Below are 24,341 nucleotides of genomic sequence, written 5' to 3'. Positions count from 1 at the left end.
CATTTGCCGGAACATTTCCCATCAGGGAGAACTGAGGCAACGTTCACTTCCTAAAGCGGACACGGGCGACTTCTCAGCTCTGGGGTTTAAACTTGTTCATTTTCTGATTGTGCCACCTACTGATGGGAAAGCGGTAACGAGTTCACGAGTTTATTGAGGATGCTACATGAGACATGAAGGATGTTCTTCAAAGATGGACCCGGATGTCTCAAAGGGACCCAGGAGTTCGGGAAGGATCCAGGAACGCCCCAGGGACCCAGGCATTCGGAAGGACCCAGGAGTTTTCAGGTGTGATTCAGGCGTTTGGGGAGGGACCCAGGCGTTCGGGAAGGACCCAGGAGTTTGGGAGGGGAACCTGGCGTTCGGAAGGACCCAGGAGTGCCTCGGGGACCCAAGAATTGGGAAGGACCCAGGAGTTTTTAGGTGTGATCCTGGAGTTCGGGGAGGGATCCAGGCGTTCGGGGAGGGACCCAGGCGTTCGGGAGGGGAACTTGGAGATCGGGACGGGAACCAGGAGTGCCCCAGGGACTCACGAGTTCAGGAAGGACCCACGAGTTCGGGAAGGACCCAGGAGTGCCCCATGGACCCAGGAATACCCCAGGGACCCAGGAGTTCGGAAGGGACCCAGGAGTACGGGGGAGGCACCCAGCCCCGGGTCTTGTGGGGACACCCAGCCCATCCCTGTCCCCAGGCCCCTCCATGGCACACGCCGGGCTGGCAGCACAGGCTCAAGGAAAGCTCTTTATTGGGATGCTGGCATGTGGGGCTGCTGGGGGACAGGGACCTGGCTCCCCCCGAGCTGCTGGTTTCCAGGAGAGACATCCAGCCCCCACAGAACCCGGTTGGCATGGGGATCGGAGCCGCCCTGCTCACGCCAACCGCTGTGGACCACGAGCTTTGGGGTGTCGCAAGAACCAGGGGGCTTCATCCTCCATCCTTGCATCGCCCCATCAGTAAAACACCTTTTCCAGGTAGGAGTTCAGGAACATCCCGGTGGGGTCCAGCTTCTCCCGGACAGAGCAGAATTTGGGGAAGGCCGGGTACATCTTCTCAAAGTCCTTCCTGGTGCAGCTGTGTGCCTGCAGGAGACAGAGCGTCCAGGGGAATGTGGTGCTGGTCATGGACCCAGCACCACTGTGGGCAGCCCCTGCAGAAGTGGTGGCACCTCCATCCCCTCTAGACGTGCCCAGGGTGGGTGGCAAACAGGGGAGCGGGGAAAAATTTAATAAAATATAACAAGGGCAAGTGTAGAGTCTTGAATGTGGGCAGGAACAACCTCAGGTTCCAGTGTAAGCTGGGGAATGAGCTATTAGAGAGCAGTGTAGGGGAAAGGGAGCTGGGGGTCCTGGGGACAGCAGGGTGAGCATGAGCCAGCACTGGGCCCTTGTGGCCAGGAAGGCCAATGGTACCTGGGGTGGGTTAGAAGGGGGTGGTCAGTAGGTCAGAGAGGTTCTCCTGCCCCTCTGCTCTGCCCTGGGGAGACCACACCTGGAATCTTGTGTCCAGTTGTGGCCCCTCAGCTCCAGAAGGACAGGGAACTGCTGCAGAGAGTCCAGCGCAGCCACCAAGATGCTGAAGGGAGTGGAGCATCTCCCGTGGGAGGAAAGGCTGAGGGAGCTGGGGCTCTGGAGCTGGAGAAGAGGAGACTGAGGGGGGACTCATTCATGGGGATCAATGTGGAAAGGGGCAGTGTCAGGAGGATGGAGCCAGGCTCTTCTGGGTGACAACCAGTGACAGGACAAGGGGCAATGGGTGCAAACTGGAACACAGGAGGTTCCACTGAAAGAGGAGAAGCAACTTGTTGGGGGTGAGGGTGTCAGAGCCTGGCCCAGGCTGCCCAGGGAGGTTGTGGAGTCTCCTTCTCTGCAGACATTCAAACCCGCCTGGACACCTTCCTGTGGAACCTCAGCTGGGTGTTCCTGCTCCATGGGGGGATTGCACTGGATGAGCTTTCCAGGGCCCTTCAACCCCTGACATCCTGGGATTCTGTGAGCAGCACCTCCCTGAGGAACCCACTCCTGTCTTGGGCCAGCCTGATGTGGGGCTCTGCTCTGCCCCCTCTTCACCGCACAGCCCCTCCAATGCGATGGGAAGGGGAAGGGACCCCGTTCCACAGACCCTCTCCCCTGGAGGAGCAGGGCCTTGCTACCTTTGCCCAGTGTGGTCTTCCACCGTGCTTCTTCATGATGCCCTCGTAGGTCAGCCAGTAGTTGAGGCGGGGGACGTTCTTCCCGTAGGGCCTGGGGTGGGGGACAGGCAGAGGGGACATCAGCAGGGGCTGTGGGGGGATTTGCACACCCAGGAAACCCCCTGAGAGCAGGACACCCCCAGGGACCGGGCACGGGCTGTGTGAGCAGTGCCAGGTGATGGAGACCCTCTGAGAACCAGTATCCCAGCAGCACTGGGCCAGTGGACCCCAACCTAGGACGACATCCTCGAAAAGGATGGGTGGGTGGCACTGGGTGCTCCAAGGCCACCACAGCCCTTCTGGCTTAAATGTGCAAGAGGGGTGGGCAGGGAAGGTTGAGAGAGGTTCTCCTGCCCCTCTACTTTGCCCTGGGGAGACCACACCTGGAATCTTGTGTCCAGTTGTGGCCCCTCAGCTCCAGAAGGACAGGGAACTGCTGCAGAGAGTCCAGCGCAGCCACCAAGATGCTGAAGGGAGTGGAGCATCTCCCGTGTGAGGAAAGGCTGAGGGAGCTGGGGCTCTGGAGCTGGAGAAGAGGAGACTGAGGGGGGACTCATTCCTGGGGATCAATATGGAAAGGGGCAGTGTCAGGAGGATGGAGCCAGGCTCTTCTGGGTGACAACCAGTGACAGGACAAGGGGCAATGGGTGCAAACTGGAACACAGGAGGTTCCACTGAAAGAGGAGAAGCAACTTGTTGGGGGTGAGGGTGTCAGAGCCTGGCCCAGGCTGCCCAGGGAGGTTGTGGAGTCTCCTTCTCTGCAGCCATTCAAACCCGCCTGGACACCTTCCTGTGGAACCTCAGCTGGGTGTTCCTGCTCCATGGGGGGATTGCACTGGATGAGCTTTCCAGGTCCCTTCAACCCCTGACATTCTGGGATTCTGTGAAAGGTGCAGGAGCTCATTCCATGTCTGCAGCCCAGCCAAGAGCTGGTGCTGGTGTGTTTGAGCCGCGTTGTCTGCCATGTCTCAGCACGGCTCCGGGAGCTGCAGGAAGGGAGGAGGAAGAGGGGCAGAGGGAGAGTGGGGCCGTGCTCACCGGTACATGATGATGTTCATGTAGCAGCTGTCCCGCTGGAAGCAGGGGCTCAGCCAGATGTCGTCCCCCCGAGCGAAGCGCACCTCCACGGGGTAGTGAGCCACCATCTTGGGGTTGTTCTCCAAGGCGCCCTTCAGCTCCAGCAAGGCTTCCTTTGTCTTCTCACTGCCCACGAGAAGCCCCCAGCCCCAGTTAATGCCCACAACCAGCTGCCTTCAGGCTCGAACCCCCACCCCCACAGCTCCATCCCCACCCCGTGATAATTCAGTGAACGGCTTGGCGTGTCCCAGCATCCCTGACATTGCTTTTGGGTTCACAAAGCCCCAAAACATGGTGTGGCTTGGATTTTGGGATGTGATCAATGGGATCAATATCTCAGGGTGGGTGTCAGAGGATGGACCAGACTCTGTTCAGTGGTGCCCAACGCCAGGGTGAGGGGCAACGGGCACAGACTGAAACACAGGAGGCTCCATGTGAACATGAACAGAAAGTTCTTTGCTGGGAGGTGCCAGAGCCTGGCCCAGGCTGCCCAGAGCGGGTGTGGAGTCTCCTTCTCTGAGACATTCAAACCCGCCTGGACCCACCTGTGTGATCTGCTCTGTGACCCTGCGTGAGCAGCTGGGTTGGACTGGGGGGTCTACAGAGGTCCCTTCAACCCAACAAGACTGTGGTACCCCGCCACAAGGATGCAGAAGCATCCCCATGCAGGTACAATGGTGTCTGCTATCCAGGTCCCTTTCTCCATGGCTTTGCGCTGGGGCAGGACACAGGAAGGGGACGGGATGTGGCTTGGGTGGGGAGCCCAGGTGGGGATGGACAGGGAGGGTCTGCACAGCCATTTACATGGGGATGGCCCAGTCTTGAACGTGCTGCTTGAAACGACACTCGTAGTTGAAGATCTTGTAGCTGATGGCGATGTTCTCCACCCGGGAGCTGAAGAGCAGCCAGAAGAAGAAGCGGTTGATCCAGCACACCAAGCTGGGCACAAAGGTGCTGCAGGGGGAGAGCAGGAGGTGAGAACTGACCCCAGGGGTTTGTCAACGGTGCGAGATGTGATGGAACAAGCCTGGAGAAGAGAAGCTCCAGGGGGACATTATTGTGGCCTTTCTGGACTTAAAAGGGGCCGAGAAGAAAGATGGGGAGAGACTTTTGAGCAGGGCCTGTTGTGACTGGACAAGGGGTGATGGTTTTAAACTAGAGGAGGGAGATTCAGGATGGATATAATGAAATTGTTTGTGCTGAGGGTGGTGAGAGCCTGGCCCAGGTTGGGCAGAGAGGTGGTGGCTGAACCATCCCTGGAGACATCCCAGGCCAGGCTGGACGGGGCTCTGAGCAACCTGAGCTGGTGAAGATGTCCCTGTCATGGCAGGGGGAACTGGGGGAGCTTTAATGGTCCCTTCCCACCCAAACTACTGTATCCCTCTAAAGAGCCGCTCTGCCGCTGCAGCCCCAGGCCGCTCCAGCACGGCTCCGCCTGCGCACACGAGGGGGCAGTGCAGCCCCAGACACGCACCCCAGCCCGAACCCGCTCCTCTGCACCGGAGCTCGGTCGGAGCAGAAAAAGCGTCTCCTCCTTCCCCAGGGTGCGTGTCACAGTTCCTGCCTTGCCATCCTCACTAGGACATGCAGTGAAACAGCGCAGGTTTGAGAGTAGAGATGCAGAAAAGAGATGGATGAGTCCCTTGTCCCCCATCGCTGCCCAGCGCTTGCTCCTACCTGATCCAGAGCAGGAACTCCAGCAGATAGTAGCCAACAGCATAGTCCCACAGCCAGCTGGCGGAGGAAGAGGGGGGCTGCAAAGCCAAGCAGAGGAAGATGATGGTGGTTAGGGAGCAGCAGGGTTTGCAGCTTTCTTGCCAGTGGGTGCGGAGCTGGGAGCACGTCCCTGGACCAGGAGCAAAGCGGGAGCGGGGGTGTGGATAAGGGCACCCCAGGACTCCCCAGACTTCTGTGATGAAAAAGGGCTACATCCCATCCCAGGAAGAGACCAGGATTTGCCATGAGGACGCTGAGAGCTCCGACAGCCCCAGCTGCATCCGTGTCCCCAAAAAACGCGCTTTCCCTGATCAGATGCCCCAGTGGCGCTTGCACTGCAAGCCCAGCCTAGGCCATTGGGCCTGGGAGGGTTCCCATCTTCATGCACAGCTCTTCCCGCATGGAGCCCACGGGACCTGCCTTGTTGGTGGGGTCCTGGTAGATGACGCTGACGTTCTCGCTGTGGGGGAACCACAGGAATCGGAAATACTGGGATCTTTTCAGGTGGTCCCCAAGGTGATCAAGGACCTGCAACAACAAGAGGAACAAGGTTGGTGATTTTTCCCGTCCCAGGTGCAGGGGGTGGAGGCACCTCAGGAACTCTGGGGGTGCCAGGGCAGGTCCGAGGAGTCTGTCTGCAGTGACCCAGCAAGCACTGGGGTGGAAAGGAGTCAACACAGCCCAGCCATGCATGAAGGGGCTAACAGAGACCACGGGTGCCACTCTCTGGTCCAGAGAGGTTCTCCTGCCCCTCTACTCTGCCCTGGGGAGACCACACCTGGAATCTTGTGTCCAGTTGTGGCCCCTCAGCTCCAGAAGGACAGGGAACTGCTGCAGAGAGTCCAGCACAGCCACCAAGATGCTGAAGGGAGTGGAGCATCTCCCGTGTGAGGAAAGGCTGAGGGAGCTGGGGCTCTGGAGCTGGAGAAGAGGAGACTGAGGGGGGACTCATTCCTGGGGATCAATATGGAAAGGGGCAGTGTCAGGAGGATGGAGCCAGGCTCTTCTGGGTGACAACCAGTGACAGGACAAGGGGCAATGGGTGCAAACTGGAACACAGGAGGTTCCACTGAAAGAGGAGAAGCAACTTGTTGGGGGTGAGGGTGGCAGAGCCTGGCCCAGGCTGCCCAGGGAGGTTGTGGAGTCTCCTTCTCTGCAGACATTCAAACCCGCCTGGACACCTTCCTGTGGAACCTCAGCTGGGTGTTCCTGCTCCATGGGGGGATTGCACTGGATGAGCTTTCCAGGTCCCTTCCAACCCCTGACACTCTGGGATTCTGTGATTCTGGGATTCTGCGTCTGTGCTGTGAGTGTGTCTGGAGGAAGGAGCCTTTGCTCACCAGCCCATTTGAGGAGCTGTGGGCACCACATCATTGTAGACATCTCCCACAGCTTTGCAGGCTTCAAACCCCAGCAGCTTTGCTTCCAGGAGCTTCCCTGACCCAGGAGAAGGTGCAATGACCCATGGATACAACCCCAGGAAGACCGTGGCAACCTCAGTTGTTCCTTTCCTTCTGGCTCCTGTGAGTTATTTGTCCTAATGAGCTACTAATGACCAGGCTGGGCTGCTTTAGCATGGAGGATCTTGCTGCGATCCTGCCATAAGCTGAGGGTCTTTTGTAATGCCATGGTCCCATTAAATCACAGAGGATGGGAAGATAAATAGTATATTCCTGTAACTGGTGAGAATTAATGATAATGTTGTTGTCTCCATCTTCACACCTCCCAAAAGGCCACAGAATCTGAGATGGCCCCAAACCAGCCTGTTTTCTGGCCAGAGAAGCTCTTGTGTCAGAAACAATTAATGATTGCACGAGTAGAAGCAGAGCAAAAGCTACGACCCCATGTCTTCAGTGGTTTGGTTTGGGAACAAACGCATCGAGCAGCTAAAACAAGCGGGGAAGAGGCGGACGCAGCTTTCCCAAGGTGATCCTGCCCACGTCTGTTTGTCTTCCAGCCGCAGCGTTTGAGCGCAGAAGCAAATTGCCAGCACGGCGACCTTTTCAATGTGCGCTTTTGATCCCCGTGATAGAGGAGGAATGTGGCTCTGGAGACAATAAGCCCTGTGACTTTGTAGGATAATTGGAAGGCAGCGAGCGAGGCGGCTCCGGGAGTCCTTGGGGACATTGTCTGCTGGCTGAGCGCCCAAGCGGGAGCCAGAGGATGGGTGGCAAGAACCTTGGTGCTCTAACACGGCCAACGAGCTCAATGAGAGCATGCAGAGACCTGGGGGGGTTTGCTCGTCTTTGCTTCCCTTCCAGGAGTCCAGGATAAATCGTTTTGCTTCATAAAAGCCAGGTCAAAAGAAGCCGCTTGGTTTCTTTAGTTGTTTGCAAACACACTCAAGAAGATGCAGCTTTGGATGCTCCAGATGTTCCTCGGGGAAAGGACAAGGACAGGACAAGGGGCAGGTGTGGATGATGGAGCACAAGAAGTCACTTGCGCGCATCCATTGGAGCAACAAAGAGGAGCCAGGGAGTGCAGGGAGGGAGCATTTTGGGTGAGGAAATGGTTATTTAGCCTCCTTTTTTGCCCGTGTGCTGCCCGTGCCAGGATTCCACCACATCAGGGGACGATGTCTGAGCACCAGTTCAAAAGTCACTTCCATGCATTGAGGCCAAACCAAACAATTCTGGCTGGGAGGGATGAGATGAAGCCCAGCATTGGTGAGGGGGTTTGGGTGGTTTTGGAGGAGCTGGGGTTGAGGGATCCACCCCAGGTGCCTGAGACAGCCCCAAGGAGACAGCATTCGGGTTAGGCTTAGGAAACAGTAGGTTCAGACCAAAAGAAGCTCTTCTTCACCCACCAAATCACTAAGCTGTGCAAGTCTGCATTCAGATCAAAGTTTCCATGGGTTCAAAGGCAGATCAGAGACCTTCATGTATGAGAAAATCATTGTCTTATTACATACTGATTGATGCATTGGTGGGGACAGACTTTTGAGCAGGGGCTGTTGCGATAGGACAAGGGGTGATGGTTTTAAGCTAAAAGAGGGAGATTCAGGATGGACATAATGAAATTGTTTGCGCTGAGGGTGGTGAGAGCCTGGCCCAGGTTGCCCAGATTGTTGGTGGATGAAAATCTGCAAATCCGAAGCTAAGAGGTTGTATAAACTTAGATAATTTCTTTTGCGACACACTTTTTGTACTCATGCTGCTTCTTCTTCTTATGCAGCTGATGCTTGAATGACTGTAGTTTGTCTAAATAACCTGCTGTCTGATTTTAGCCTGATTAATTAATCGCTACTGTATTTATGGACAGTAACTTTGGGGAAGATTTCTTTCTAATGTGGAGGTTCGAGTCTCTCCGCACCTCTGTTGCAAACGGTTGGACTTGGCTGTCTTGTAGAACCTTTAGTCTGATTTAATCCGATAAACTCAGGCGAGTCTTGGAGAATTGCATGGCCGTGGGTGTCTCAGTGTTCAGCTTGTGCTGGGAAACGGCAGATGCTGGTTTATATTTGCTCTGCAAGCTCTTTCGTGATTTTCTCTCCCTTTGCACCTCCATTCACAAGGACCTGCTGGGTGACCCATGACCGCAGCTTTTCTTCATTTTTCGCTGAAGATTCTCTTGGTTTTTACAGAATAACCCAAATACAGGCTCAGAAGAGTCCTACAGGCTATGATCTGCCTCTTGAAAGGCTGGGATTAAATCCTGCTCATGGCACGGGTGGCAGTGAGGGAGATTTAATGGTCTCTTCAACCCAAACTATTGTACTCGGGGGAAGAAGCATCATATCTGAGCCTGAGCCATCCTCATTCTTGTCCTCATCCTTGTCCTCATCCTTGTCCTCATCCTTGTCCCCATCCCCATCCTCGTCCTCATCCTCGTCCTCATCCTCATCCCTATCCTCATCCCCGTCCTCATCCTCGTCCTCGTCCTCGTCCTCGTCCTCATCCCCATCCTCATCCTCATCCCCGTCCCCATTCTCATCCCCATCCTCGTCCCCATCCTCGTCCCCATCCTCGTCCCCATCCTCGTCCTCATCCTCATCTTCATCCTCATCCTCGTCCTCATCCTCGTCCCCATCCTCGTCCTCATCCTCGTCCCCATCCTCGTCCCCATCCTCGTCCCCATCCTCGTCCCCATCCTCGTCCCCATCCTCGTCCTCATCCTCATCCTCATCCTCATCCTCATCCTCATCCTCGTCCCCATCCTCGTCCTCATCCTCATCCCCATCCTCATCCCCATCCTCGTCCCCATCCTCATCCCCATCCCCATCCTCATCCTCATCCTCATCCTCATCCCCATCCTCATCCTCATCCTCATCCTCATCCTCGTCCCCGTCCTCGTCCTCATCCTCATCCCCATCCCCATCCTCGTCCTCATCCCCATCCCCATCCCCATCCCCATCCCCATCCCCATCCCCATCCTCATCCCCATCCCCATCCCCATCCTCATCCCCATCCCCATCCTCATCCTCATCCCCATCCTCATCCTCATCCCCATCCTCATCCTCATCCCCATCATCCTCCCAGCAGCTCTGGGGCTGGGGACGTTGGCTCCATCGCTGCCACCACCCGGGATGCTCTGTGGGTGTCTCTGGTGACCTGAGCTGTGCAACGAACCCTCTCAGTCCCACTTCTCGTTCCCGGCCACCGCCAGCAGCCAGAGCAGCCAACTTCATCCCACTGATAAAGACAATCACGAGGCCAGAAAAGAAAGCCTGCGGATCTTACATAACCACAAATCCAAGCCCGGCTCCGCTGACACATATATTATTTGCAATGTCTTAGATAACTCAGGCTTAAATATTTCAAGCAACCTGCTCCCTTGCCATTATTCTCTTCCGCTCGGCTGGGCCGCTCGACATGAAAGCCGGAGATCTGGAAGCAGGCGAGGAGCAGCGAGGGCTGAGAAATTGATAATGGCATTAATATTTATAGAGCGCATTTCACCCTGCTAACAGCCCCAAGGGACGCGGAGAGACGGGCTGAGCTTTGCCGGGGGTAAAGCCTGGGGAGATAATGCTGAGTACAGTAAAGCTCAGCCTAAGCTACCTGCCCTGCTCAGGAAAGCGGGGTTATGCTGAACATGAGCTTAAGTTCCCTAGCTAAAAGGCAGATTAAGAAGTGTAAAACAACACTGGATTTGGCTGTGGGAAGGTGCTGGAGGACACAGCGAAGGTCCGAGCAGCCTGGCAGGGGGTGAGGACCGAGCTGTAAGGAGCTGGCAGGTTCTCACCATATTTTAAAATATTTAAATGCATTTAAAGCGGGGAAATCCCTGCTGCAGGGCACCGGGGAAGTCTCAGCTCAGTAAACAAACCGGCGCTTCACAAAAGATGCTCCTGAGCCATTAAACACAAACTCATCACCTCTGAAACTGGAAGCACTGGTAGCGACCTCACTGCGGGATGGAGAAATAGCTCAGGTTTCCCTTATTCCCTTCGCACCGCCCAGGAAAAATCAGGCGCTGAGATGCTCCAGCTCTTGGCAGCTCTGGTGCAGCTGGTGGGGGTGACAGCAGGGGGGACACACCGAGGGACACGGGTGACACACATGGACCTCTCTGTCCACCTCCCTGGCCAGCTTTGGATCGGGGATTATGGAAAAGATACCGCACAAGCGCGTTAAATTCACGTTGGTGGTGGCGTTCGAGTCACCCCAGCGGGGCACTGAATAATTCAGTCCTTAAAAAATTAAGGGCGGCGTTTCTCAGAGCTTTCCCAGCGCTGCGGCTCCGATCAGTCCTGCAACAGATTTTGCTGCTTTTGTCCAAGGACTATTTATTTCCATGAGCCGAACTTAACGAAGGCTCACGCGGTCGTTAGCCAGGGCTGGAACTGGACCTGAGAGACTCAATGAGGCGGCTGGTGAGGATGCAGCTGAGGATGCACCAGCGAGGACGTCAGAGCACACCAGGACAAAGATGGTCAGTGGTTGAAGCAGATGTTCTTTTCCACTGTCACCAATTCCTCTTCTTGATGGACTTCCTGCCTCAGTTTCCCCATCCAGAAATCTGGCGCAGTGCGTCCACATAACATTTAAAAGGCCACCAGGTCTTCCAGCTTGCAGGTGGCATCTCTATGGGCTTCAGCCTCCACGACGATCTGGAGCCAGACGGGATGAGCTGGATGGTGGCTCAGCTCAAGGCAGAGGTGACATCCCGATACGGTGGCCACGCCACGGAGAGGCTGAGCATCTCATGGAACAGCTCATTCCGTCTGCCTTCCCACCACCGTGAGCGTGGGAGGGCTCCGAGGAATTGCACGCAGTGGTTGGAGAAGTTTATATAGTGGCAGAGACGAGGAAATTTGGTTTTGATGTGTTCCCAGGAGAAAATAATCCCTGCAAATCGCTCTGTGGAAATGCCCATGGGGCCTTCAAGAGGTGTCCTGAGGGAACCGGATCACACCCACCGCTGGCCACAGGCACGTGGAGAATGAAGCTCATGAAGCCCAGGAGAGGCACAGCCCCAAAACAGCACATTCTGTGTCTCTTTTGAGGGAAATCGCCCTGTTTCATGCTGGTTCGTGACCAGGATGGAAAACTCATCTGTAGGTAACTACTGACCAGTATGGAGCATCCATGTACCAGTTCCCCAGGCCACCGTCCCCAGCGCCTCAGCCTTGTCCTGAACTTCTCATGCTCCCATGGCCAATCTAGTGCCCTGTCATGGGCTACAGCAAGACGTGGTCTTCAGGGGGGACATGGCCACAAAGAGGGGACAGCAAAGAAAGGACGGATGGTGGGACAGCAAAAGAACTTGCTGGGGAGGAGAAAGCCATATGAAGTGTTCAAAGCTATGTAAGATTCCCATCTATAAGACAGCAGGTCAGAAACCCAACTCCCTTGAGCACGTCCCAGATGGGCCCATCACCAGCACCATGCAACTTGGCCGGGGTGACGGGGACCTTCGGCGAGACAGAGACAGAGAACCAGTAGCGATGTGGCAGTCGGTTTAAAGGGAGTTTCCAATCACAGCTCTGGGGTTGGATCCCAATAAGGGGTTTGTTCAGTCTGGCCCTTGAAATGTCTCACCCGTCACACTCCTCCTCATCCTCAGCACGGTCTGTCCCAAGTTCAGCTCAAAAAGAGAGTTCAACCCAACTTTACACTGGGAGATCATCAAACCACAGGATGGTTTGGGTTGAAGGGACCGTTAAAGCTCCCCCAGTCCCCCCTGCCATGAGCAGGGACATCTTCACCAGCTCAGGTTGCTCAGAGCCCCGTCCAGCCTGGCCTGGGATGTCTCCAGGGATGGTTCAGCCACCACCTCTCTGCCCAACCTGGGCCAGGCTCTCACCACCCTCAGCACAAACAATTTCATTATATCCATCCTGAATCTCTCCTCTTTTAGTTTAAAACCATCACTGCTTGTCCTATCACAACAGGCCCTGCTCAAAAGTCTGTCCCATCTTTCTTCTCAGCCCCTTTTAAGTCCAGAAAGGCCACAATAAGGTCTCCCCAGAGCCTTCTCCTCTCCAGGCTAATGATGGAGGTGCGGAGCCCCATCCCAAAAAACACCCAGACCTCATGCACAAGAAAGGCCCAACTTATTTTCAAAAGCACAAGAAGTTCGTGGGCTATTTTAAGCGGCTTGTCTGCCACTGGAGAAAATGCCGAGCTCTCCGCTCACTGAGCAGCAGGAGAGGACGCGATGGGAGGTGGCACGTCCTGGGTGCCCGCGGGACACTGCCGCTCCCCCCGGGGACACGGTGCTGCCCGCGGGGATGCTGGCTCAGCGCACACGCTCTCCTCCCTCTCCTCACTCGGTCCAGGCAGCACATCAGCCCGAGATTTCCAGCAAGGGCAGTTTTCTCCAGCTGGAACGCTAAATCCGCGCTAAGCTTAGTCATGCGTGGCTGGGGTCACCAGAACTGTGAATACCGGGTTAAACAGGGCAGAGGCGCGGGCTGCTCCACCTCCCGGTGGTGTTGTCCGTGGCAAAGCAGCTTGAGCGCTGAGGGCGGCAGCGCTGATGCCCAGCGGGCTCCTTCAGCATGGCTAATTCAATTGCACTGGAGCCTCCGTGCTCAGCCCCACGCAGCTTGGAGCCCCAGGGGGGATGGAGCCGATGGCTCCGGGTAAACCCCCATCCCGGCTCTGGTGGCAGCGCTGGCATCGCAGCCCTGAGCAGCTCCCACCACTGCCCATCCCATCCCATCCCATCCCATCCCATCCCATCCTATCCCATCCCATCCCATCCCATCCCATCCTATCCCATCCCATCCCATCCCATCCATCCCATCCCACCCCATCCCATCCATCCCATCCCATCCCATCCCATCCCATCCCATCCCATCCCACCCCATCACGGGGTGGGGAACAGCTGCAAACCCCCAGGGTTGTACACAAGAGATAGATGACAGCTGGAGGAGAACAGTCCCATCACTGTCACCTCTGAGCTGAGCCAGGTAGGGGACAATTGATGCTGAGAAGTGAGGATGATGCTGCGGAATGTGGGGACAATGACAACAGTCTCATTGTCCAGAATTTTCCCTAAAGAGGACACTGGCTGTTCCCCAAGAGAGCAACCACCTTGCCAGCCCCAAATCTGAATGGGAGGTGAACTCCAGAAGAGCAGGAGCAGCTCTTCAGGCTGAACATACCAATGAAACTTTTCACACTGAGGATGTGGCGAGAACCTGGCCCAGGTTGGTGAGAGAGGTGGTGGATGAACCATCCCTGGAGACATCCCAGGCCAGGCTGGACGGGGCTCTGAGCAACCTGAGCTGGTGAAGATGTCCCTGCTCATGGCAGGGGTGGCACTGGTTGGGCTTTAACGGTCCCTTCCACATAAACCATCCTGCGATTCTATAATTTGCCTGTTTCCTGAGGTTTTACCTGGTTCTGCTGCACAAGAAGAGCTTCCAACAACCCTGCAAACCAACTGTTCTATGATTCTGAGCATTTTCACCCCCTTCTCCCCTGCCTCGGTCCCACCGGTGACACGCAGCTCCCACCAGCCACCTCCAGCACAGCCAGGAGGTCCCTCCGGAGCAGGAGCCACCTGCCCCCCTGGATCTCATGTCTGCAACACTCCCCGTGCCAACTCATGAGTTCCTCTCCTCCCACCCCACTACCTGCATCTCTGCTCCCAGAAGATGTGGTTCCAACCCATGGGAAGTTAACATGGCAATTGCTAAGAAACGTGGCTTTTCCTTCCTCTCCTTTCTCACCCTGAAGAAGTTTCCAGCTCAAGGAACACCATAGGATGAGAGAAAATGGCCTCAAGTTGCACCAGGGGAGGTTGAGGTTGGATGTGGGGAACAATTTCTTCCCCAAAGGGCTGTGGGGCATTGGAACAGGCTGCCCAGGGCAGTGCTGGAGTCACCATCCCTGGAGGGTTGGACAGACGGACATGAGGTTCTCAGGACATGGGGCAGTGCCAGGGGTGGGGAACAGCTGGACTCGATGATCTTGAAGGTCTTTTCCAACCAAAATGATGCTATGATTCTATGAAGATGTACAAGGAGTACAACCCACACACACCTGTGGGAATTTCTACCGGAGCACGGCCACTTCCCATCTCCCTCCCAACCACGTCACCTTGTCGAGAACTTTGCTTATCCCGCGGATGCTTGGGGAGCATCACCCACGCCATACCTCAGTGAGTGTGGAGGGGAAGGCCACCTCGTGCAGGTGGAACTGGGGCACGCACTGGAAGGTGACGGTGAGCACGACGCCCAGGCAGCCGAGGTGCAGGCGGGCAGCCTGGAAGATGTCGGCGTTGACGGACTCGGAGCACTCCAGCATCTCCCCTGAGGCCGTCAGCAGCGTGAGGGCCACCACCTGCCCAGAGGAGAGGTGTCGGGGTTGGTACGGGCTTGGGGTGCTTGGGGTGAGAGATGGGACATGAGCCAGCCATGATAATGGTTTTAAACTAAAAACTACAGGGTAATGGTTTTAAACTAAAGGAGGGAGATTCAGGCTGGACATCAGGAAGAAATTGTTTGTGCTGAGGGTGGTGAGAGCCTGGCCCAGGTTGGGCAGAGAGGTGGTGGATGAACCATCCCTGGAGACATCCCAGGCCAGGCTGGACGGGGCTCTGAGCAACCTGAGCTGGTGAAGATGTCCCTGTCATGGCAGGGGGGAGCTGGGGGAGCTTTAATGGTCCACTCCCATCTAAAGCATCCTGTGAGTCAATGATTCTGTGATTCAACACAAGAACTGCTTTCTCTTTAGCACAGAGCTCATTCATCGGACCACAGGACCATAAAGCACAGGGACAGAGCTGTTCTCAGCTGGGTCACGTTTTGGCTGCAGATGAGGAAGTCCCACTGTGCCTGGCGGACCTGAGGGTCCCCCAAGCAGCCCCATCCCTGGAGGACAGACCCCTCCTGCTTGCATTGCTCTTTCCCCTCACCCCTGGGCTGGGCACACCAGACCAGGTGACGGGACATCTCCTCGAAGCCCTCAAGATGCTGATGATGTCCATGCACTGACTGCTGTCTCACCTGCGTGGGGAGGATGCCGTGCTTGATCCCGGTGTTGTGCGTCCCCGTCCCAATCACACCAGCTGCCGCCACCTCAGAAACGGCTCCTAAACTGGGGGTAGGTGAAGGGACCGAGTGAGGACCACGGCGTGCGGGACACAGCCCACCCTGCCAGGCACCACACTGTGCACAGACCCTGCACAGAAAACCCCAGGACATGATTCCCTGACCCAACGAGCAGGGTTTTCCACCCTTCCCCAAACCCTGCAGCAATGGGTGGGTTCGTTGGCTACACGTGCATGTCTCCATAGCACATATCTGTCAAGATGCTGCTATGGTCCATGGGGAGGAAGGCACAGCTGGTGAGAACAGGTCATCATGGTCAGCTCAGCTGTGTCCCATCTCACAAGTTCCCGTGATGGAGCGACATGTTGGGGTGCAGACATCCCTTCCATTTGCATTCAGAGCAAGGGGTGAGGAAACCGGGTTTAGCCCAGAATCACCATTGTGGAGCAAAGCTGGGAGCAGCACCCTCAAGCATAAGGGCTGCAGATCATCCGTCCCTCCCACCACAGCCAAGCTGGGCACGTGGGGACGGTAGAAGGCTAAAAAAACCAGTGTGCTGTTCCTGCCATTTTCCCCAAATACTCCTCCAGCTTCCAACAGCTGGGGATCAGGGACCTCCTGAACCAAACGTGGGTTTTATGACCATCGCAAGCCTTGGTGGGTTTCTCCTCCATACGCGAGTCCTGCCCAGGTGGAGCTTCTTTCTCTGAGCTCTCTGACAAACTCATCGCTTTCATTGACAGAGCAACACAGATATTGAGTTAGATGGTAATTAAGGAGCAATTTCTTCCCAGAGGTCAGCAAATGAAAGAGATTGAGCGTGAGAAGTGCTGCCCATGGCTATTTCCTTTGCAAAGCCCTGTCTGAATCTGGGTCTCTCCAAGTCCCTGGCAAGACACCCTCTGCCAGGGAGAACCACGTGTTGGAGCATCTCATCTTCTGCCCTAGGTTGCCCTGGACCCCCAGCCCATCACTTTCACCCCCTCTTCTGGGGACAGCAGACGTGCCAAAGTGACGCAAAGAGTCTCCCACACCTCCTGCTGAGATATCCCAATGGCTAACTGCCCTTTGCAAAGCTCATTTCTAGCTGATTTTGTCAACCTTCAGCCTCATTGCCTGGAGCGGCCCGTCAAACTCTGCCCCACACAAGGCAACACTAGGAGAGCTGCTCTCATCTTCCAAGGGACAGGGAATGTAGGGTTTTCCTTTGTGACATGGAAAGGACCAGCCCGGTGGGTACAGTGAGAACACAGAGCTGGTGGGGATGAAGGTTCCCCTTGCCCAGCCTCTTGCTCCAAGGCAGGATCATCTGCTCCACCATGGAGGGGTTGACCCATGGTCTGCAGGGCCCCAATGGAAAACCAGATCCTGAAGTAAACACCCCTATTCTGCAGCAAAAGCTCTTCAAACATCCCCGGCTTGCCATGTCTCAGCACTTGGCCTGGGGCAAGGATGGACACCTTGGAGGATGCGCAGCGATGGCGCCATGCATATGTCTCACTCACTTGGCCAGGGCCAGCCCATGCTTGTTCAGTTCGACGTTCAGATCCGAGAGGAAAATCCCACCTTCCACCGTCACTTGCTGCTTCTCCTTGTCCACCTGCAAAGGATGGGATGGGATGGGATGGGATGGGATGGGATGGGATGGGATGGGGATGGGATGAGATAGGATGGGATGGGATGGGATGGGATGGGATGGGATGGGATGGGATGGGATGGGATGGGATGGGATGGGTGAAGGTCACACAGCTCAAAGAAGAAACACCCCATGGAAGACACCTCTGCTCTCACCAACACCAATGTCTATATTGGAGAGCCACGTACCACGAGGGACTTGCTCCATCCTGAGCTGCCACCCATCTCAGACCTTCACCCAACCCAAACTTCATCCAACCCATTGGTGCCACTGGATCCTGCCCCTGGTCCAGCCCCCATTCCCCTCTGCTCTCCCCAGTCTCAGGGGTCTGTAACCTCTCCCATAAGTTCCCCCAGGTGCTGGTCAATGCTCCACCTTCAGCAAACCTCTCTGCTCTGCCCTCCTGAGCTGTTTCCTTCCCAACATCATCAAATGGAGCAATCGCTCATGGGAACATTTCCCACCTGACGCAGGTACAAACCATGGACCGTGAACAAGGAGACCCATGGAAAGCCAAGGGGCAATGGGTACAAGTTACTCCTGGGGAGATTCTGATTGAACACAAGAGGGAAATTTTTCCTGATGAGCACAATCAGCCATTGGAATAATCTCCCCAGGGAAGTGGTGGGTTCCACGACATTGGACACGTTGAAGATTCAGCTGGATGGGGTGCTGGGCCAGCTTGTCTAGACCAGGCTTTGCCAGGAAGGGTTGGACCAGAGGAACCTTGTGGTCCCTTCCAACCCAGGATGTGATGATTCTGCAGCTCTATGACTCTAGAAATATCCAGCCAGGTCTTTGCTCAAGGCACCTCACAAGCTCACATCAAGTGAGATGTGACGGTGACCCTGCAGGCACCTCCACCCCACCCAGACCCTGCTGTGATGAGGACAATGTGCCAAGGTTAAGCCCTTACTGAATACACATTGGGAAGACATCACTTCTTTACATTTGTATCGCTGCTCCAAATGCTTTCAGGGCACAAGGGATGATTTTGCACTGGGAAGATGCCTGTTCCCTAGTTATGGCAGTGCTGGTGTCCATGCCCTCGGTGGTCACACAAACAGGGGTGCCACATTTCGGGGCCACTGCGGCACCTCCCAGAAGCTGGTCTCACCTTGAGGACCCTGTTCATCTTCCCCATCTGGATCATGAAGTCGTCGGTGCAGGCGATGTCCGACGGGGAGTGACCACCTCCCACCACCTTTACCCTCTTGTGCCGCTGCCTGGCCATATCCAGGATCTGTGGAGACAACAGGTGACCCTGAGAGTCCACCTTCTCCCCCAGTGAGGCACCATGAGACATCCCAAGATAAAATCTTACCCACCACTGACTCCACCTTCACTTGGATAACCCACCATCTGGGGTTAAACCATCCTGGAGCCCAGACACCTCCTAAGACAGCCCGTGGAATCATCCTTGGGGGTTGGACTAGGTGACCTTTAAAGATTCGTTCCAACCCAAGTCATTCTACGACCCCAAAAGAGGTGATGCCCACCTGAGACAGCCCAGGGTGACAGAAGCATCTCTGGGGTGACAAAAGTGACACGGGCTCCCACCCCTCAGTGTGGCAGCCGGGGTGGGCAGAGGACCCCAGAAGGACACCAGACACTGATGCCCAAGGAACAGGGTCCAGCTGGGGCCAGGTGTGCTGGTTTTCTGTCTCTTTCAGGTGTCTGGCCCATCTGCTGGAGCACACCTGCAGTTCGGTAGGACGGGCCATCTCCTGGGGCTGCGGGAAGGACTCAAGCTATCACCATCTGTGACCTCTCTGACTGAACACAATGGAGCATCACAGCCCTTCTGGGCCTTTCCTCCTCTTCATTTCTCACGAGTTGTCTCCTCGAAGGACGCCCCTTACCTCCCGGATCTCCTCCACCGAGGTGGGCTGGAAGTACAGCTCAGGAGAAGAGCCATAGGTCTTGGCCCAGTTCTGGAACTTGACTCCTCCTTGGCCGTGAACCTGGACCAAAACCAAGAGCTGAAGCAGAAGAAAGCAAGCGCCACCCCTGCTTTTCCACACCATTCTCCGGCTGCCAAGAACACTGCACCAGAGCCACGTTTCCAACAGGATTAATTATTTATGTGCACAGAGGATTGTCTCAAGCCCTCAAGTCCCCAAAGCGGAGGTGTCTCCATGTGAGCAAGTCACCCTGGGCTCCCTTGGCAGTCACTGGGGAGAAGTGGGAGGATGCCCTGGTGTGCTGGAGACATCTCCCTTGAGCACAGCCCATCCCATCCTCCCACAGTGTGATGTGTGCTGGGGTCCCCTTGCTTTGCACCATCACATCTGGAATATTGTGTCCAGTTGTGGCCCCTCAGTTCCAGAAGGACAGGGAACTGCTGGAGAGAGTCCAGCGCAGCCACCAAGATGCTGAAGGGAGTGGAGCATCTCCCGTGTGAGGAAAGGCTGAGGGAGCTGGGGCTCTGGAGCTGGAGAAGAGGAGACTGAGGGGGGACTCATTCCTGGGGATCAATATGGAACGGGGCAGTGTCAGGAGGACAGAGCCAGGCTCTGCTGGGTGACAACCAGTGATAGGACAAGGGGCAATGGGTGCAAACTGGAACACAGGAGGTTCCACTGAAAGAGGAGAAGCAACTTGTTGGGGGTGAGGGTGTCAGAGCCTGGCCCAGGCTGCCCAGGGAGGTTGTGGAGTCTCCTTCTCTGCAGACATTCAAACCCGCCTGGACCCCTTCCTGTGGAACCTCAGCTGGGTGTTCCTGCTCCGGGGGGATCGCACCGGATGAGCTTTCCAGGGCCCTTCAACCCCTGACACTCTGGGATTCTGTGATTCTGTCTCTTCTGCTCTGGTCTCCTCTCAGCACCCAAATGTACCTTGTGGCTTCATGTTCCGGTGTCCCCAGATGGCCCCATCATGAGGAGCTGACTGGGACCGGGTTGGGACCTCCCTCCAACCTCAGCCATCCACCCTGAGACGCTGTCCCCAAAACACCCAGCCCCATCGCATCTCCAGGCAGGACTTAACCCAAGGCAGGGTGCTTTGGATGGGTCCCAGTGGGGAGGGACATTTTGTCCCTGGTCATGGGAGGACCTGATCTGGTGAAACAGAGAAATAAACTTAACAGCAAAGCCAATTATGCTGTTAAGCAGCATTCCTTATTTATCAGCACTGGGAACAATGGGGACCATCCTCCATGTGCTACAAAGACTGGATGCTCTTGCGTTGCTTATATTTACATAATCATTATGTAAGCATTACAATTTTTGAAACTTTTGACATACATCTATACTAAGAAATAGTTTATGCTGTTATAATTGTTTAGTTTCTTACTTAGAATACATCTATTAATTATTAGTTAAATATAAACTAAGTACTTTGCTTCTAAACATGTCTCACTCAATCTTCTGTCTCTTCTTGTCACACAGAAGGATCTAAAACTTGAAAAATATCCCCTGGTTTTGCAGTGTTTATCGTGTCAACTGGTTAATGATGGGTAAGTCTTTGATAACTTAACATTAATTTAGCAGCTTCTCTTCAGTGGGTTTGGGCACCAAGCCCCAGAGAAGACCCCAGTGAGTCCCCCTGCCCCAGGTGGGGCTGGTCCAACGTTCTGCCCCACCAATATGTCCCACCTTGGCTGTAGGGGTGATTTGTTCCCTTGTCACCTCCCGTGGTCTCTTCTCCATCACCAAACCCTCCACCTCCCACCCTCACCCTCCTCCTCCCCATCTCCAATGGGTTCAATTCCCACCCAAAAAGCAGACCCCCAAACTTCTCCAGGGGTGTCTGCAGCATCATCCCCCCCTCTCGACCCCTCACACCACCTCCAGTCCCCAGGCAGGGCAGCGACAGCGGGTGGCCCCTGGTGACACTGCCTGTGAGCAGGGCCATCAAGAAGCTATGGCAGATGTAGCCCAGATAGCAGCCCTGGAGACAAGGGGGGCGTGGGGCTGGGGCTGCTCTGCAGCTTCCTCCCATAGGATAAACCCAGAGCTGGGCTGGGAGACAGGGAAAATGCAAAAAAACAACCAGAAACTGAAAACCCATGTGTTAGAAAACGCTCATTTATCCAGGGAATCTGTTGTTTTCTCTCTTTTCTGAACCCCCTTTCCTATTTCTCATCATATTTCTCATTGAGGTTGGGCTGGACAAGCTTTGAAAGTCCTTTCCAACCAAGACTATTCTGTGGTTCTATGATCACGGCCACGCCGGTTATTAAATCCGTATGGAAGTTGATTATAAAGCCCTGTCATCCCCACCAGCCCCAAGCACTCCACGTTGCCTGGACCACTCTTCCCACCCCAAAAAATGAGCATTTCCTCTCTTTTGGCTTTTCCTTACCATCCTGCGTGCTCTCTGTGGGATGAGTGGGACTCCGGCTGCTCCGGCACCGGGTCCTGGCTGCACCAAGGCTGATGGAGCTTGTTCCTGCCCTGGGGGTCAACAAGGAGCTTGTGGAAGGATAATGAATAACAGCCCAGGCCTTGGGCTCTGCCTGATCCGGGGGGAGGAGATGGGCTGAGCCCAGGGGTCCAGACACGATTTGAACCCAGGGTCCTGCATCCTCTCGGATGGTGGTTTTGGGAACAAGATGCTTTAGGGGGTTTTGGGGAGAAGACGCTTCTCTTTTGGGGGGTCCACACGCTGGGGAGGGTCCCCTGAAGCTGCAGCCTCTGCAGTGGGAAAAGGGGGGAATAGGGAAATGGTGTTGGTGGGTTTGGGGGGACCCGGCAGAGGGTGAGGCGACGTTCTCACTGCATCACATTGCCACAAGCAAGAAGAGAATCACAGAACCATTTTGGCTGGAAAAGACCCTCGAGATCATCGAGTCCAACTGTTACCAACCCCAGCACTGCGCCATGTCCATGAGAACCTCATCTATGTGTCTTTTAAACCCCTCCAGGGATGGTGACTCCAGCACTGCCCTGGGCAGCCTGTTCCAATGCCCCACAGCCCTTTGGGGAAGAAATTGTTCCCAGATCCAACCTCAATGTCACTCCCTGTTTCGCAAGGCGGAGGGTGTTGTTGTGCACCCCAAATTCACTCGGCCGCCCCGCGGGGAGCAGAGGGGTCAGGATCCATGCAGGTTCCGCGTCTCATCCGCAGCACGGCGAGTGGCAGCGATTGCAGCTCTGCCACCGCGGCTGCGCTTTGCTGATAAGCAAAACCTCCCCGGTCCCTCATTAAGGAGGGGATGATAAGGGTTTTTCTGCGCTAATTCGGACAAGGTGACCCCTTGGGAGCAGGGCAGGGAACCGCCGCTGCCTTCGCGTGGTGCTCGGAGCCTCGTTTTTGCCAGCACAACCCCCCAAAATAGCTTTTTAATTACAGAGCGTGAGCTGCGCAGCCTGCAAAGGACCTGGCTGCAGCTTTTTCCATGGGTCTCCACATTCACCTTCAAAGCCCTTTGACCTCCCGGCCATCCCCAAACCCTGCTGACGTTCGGTGGTTCTTGTCTTGCTTTTCCCTGCCTGCAACTCAGCAAATTAATGAATAATCCTCCGACACGCCTTGGAGCGCGGAGAGACCCCAGAATGGGGTCAGATACCTCCACACTGGGTCCAAGTGCTGTGCAAAGGTCACCAAAACCTCCCCAAAAATACCCTCCGCGGGTTATTCATTAACAGCAAAGGGGATGCAGGAGGGACACAGCTCTACCCCATCGCCACCATCTCCCCCAGCCCTTGTTTTCATCTAGGAGGGATGTCCCAGCTTGGCTAAGGCAAAACAGCAGGGGATAATTAAATGAAATTAAAAAAGCGGTGTTTTGCCAGGTGTCAAAGCTATTTGTGAATTGGTTTCTGAATGCTTGGGTGGGATGGGAAATGCCCCGGCGTGCTGCAGAGTCTCTCCTGGCGGCTGGAAAATCCAGAGCAGGGAAGGATTTGACCCCGCAAAGTCACCCTGGGGACTGGGAGACCAGGTGTCAACTGGTGTAAATCACAGGAGCGCGATGGCAGGGGGTGCTGGGGTGGGACAGGGTCCCTGCCGGGGTGACAAAGGGTTATTGGGGGCCTGGCCTGGCAGGGGTCTCCAAAGCAACCGAAATGGGGCTGGGGGCTGGGACAGACCCCTCTCTGCAGCTGCTGGTGCTGAGTCCTGCGCCAGTGTCCTGTGCCAGTGTCCTGCCTTTGCAGCTGTTTCTTCGCTGGCACATCTGGGACACGAATGGCAAACGCATGCCCAGATTGCAATGCACTCCCAAATTGCGAGGAGTTCCCAAATTGCAGTGCATTCCCAATTTGTGGTGCATTCCCACATTGCAGTGCATTCCCAATTGCGATGCATTCCCAAATTGCAATGAGTTCCCAAATTGCAGTGCATTCCCAATTTGTGGTGCATTCCCACATTGCAGTGCATTGCCAATTGCGATACATTCCCAAACTGCAATGTGTTCCCAACTGCAGTGCATTCCCAAATTGCAATGCACTCCCAGACTGCAATGCATTCCCAAACTGCTCTGCATTCCCAAATTGCAATGTGTTACTAATTACAATGCACCCCCAAATTGCAATGAGCTCCAAAATTGCAGTGCATTCCCAATTTGCAAAGTACTCCCAACTTGCAGTGATTTCCCAAATTGCAATGCATTCCCAAATTGCAGTGCACTTCCACGTTGCAATGCATTAGCAATACAAATGAATTCCCAAACTGCTGTGCACTCCCAAATTGCAACGTGTTACTAATCACAATGCACCCCCAAATTGCTATGAGCTCCAAAATTGCCATGCATTCCCAAACTGCAATGAGTTACCAATTGCAACACACTCCCAAATTGCAATGAGTTTCAAAATTGCAGTGCATTCCCAGTTTGTAGTGCATTTCCACATTACAATGAGTTACCAATTGCAATGCACTCCCAACTTGCAGTGATTTCCCAAATTGCAATGCATTCCCAAATTGCAATGCACTTCCAAATTGCAGTGCACTACCAAACTGCAATGCATTAGCAATGCGAATGAATTCCCAAATTGCAGTGCACTCCCAAATTGCAATGAGCTCCAAAATTGCCATGCATTCCCAAACTGCAATGCCTTACCGATTGCAATGCACTCCCAAATTGCAATGAGCTCCAAAATTGCAGTGCATTCCCCAACTGCAATGCACTTCCAATTGCAATGCACTTCCAAATTGGAAGAGCTCCAAAATTGCAGTGTATTCCAATTGCAATGAACTCCCAAATTGCAAAGAGTTCCAAAATTGCAGTGCATTGCCAATTTGCAGTGTATTTCCACATTGCAATGAGTTACCGATTGCAATGCCCTCCCAAATTGCAGTGATTTCCCAAATTGCAATGCACTCCCAAATTGCAG

At 55.0% G+C, this 24,341-nt stretch overlaps 1 protein-coding gene across 1 annotated transcript; it reads right to left on the bottom strand.

The window, feature by feature from the left end:
- Window positions 1–728: 728 nt before the first annotated feature.
- Window positions 729–21,485, bottom strand: LOC136099322 (L-gulonolactone oxidase-like). Its single transcript, XM_071807203.1, has 12 exons — window positions 21,370–21,485; window positions 18,927–19,028; window positions 18,182–18,307; window positions 16,934–17,028; window positions 15,384–15,474; window positions 14,533–14,718; window positions 5,402–5,509; window positions 4,943–5,019; window positions 4,070–4,219; window positions 3,227–3,391; window positions 2,150–2,240; window positions 729–1,079 (listed from the first exon to the last, which is right to left on the bottom strand). Exons 1-12 carry the CDS (start codon window positions 21,370–21,372, stop codon window positions 951–953), a joined length of 1,323 nt encoding a protein of 440 aa, XP_071663304.1. The 5' UTR covers window positions 21,373–21,485; the 3' UTR covers window positions 729–950.
- Between the last annotated feature and the right edge of the window lie 2,856 nt (window positions 21,486–24,341).

The sequence above is a fragment of the Patagioenas fasciata genome, chromosome 3, assembly GCF_037038585.1.
Source record: "Patagioenas fasciata isolate bPatFas1 chromosome 3, bPatFas1.hap1, whole genome shotgun sequence".
In the NCBI taxonomy this organism is placed as follows: domain Eukaryota; kingdom Metazoa; phylum Chordata; class Aves; order Columbiformes; family Columbidae; genus Patagioenas; species Patagioenas fasciata.
Note: the sequence above shows the minus strand (reverse complement) of the source record. Positions and strands in the feature narration are given on the sequence as shown.

Excerpts from the sequence above, each read along its gene's own strand:
- LOC136099322 (XM_071807203.1), bottom strand. Across the intron at positions 18,308-18,926 it reads CGGTGGAGGAGATCCGGGAG|ATCCTGGATATGGCCAGGCA; the intron begins GTAAGGGGCGTC and ends TTGTCTCCACAG. Across the intron at positions 4,220-4,942 it reads GAGTTCCTGCTCTGGATCAG|CACCTTTGTGCCCAGCTTGG; the intron begins GTAGGAGCAAGC and ends CTCCCCCTGCAG.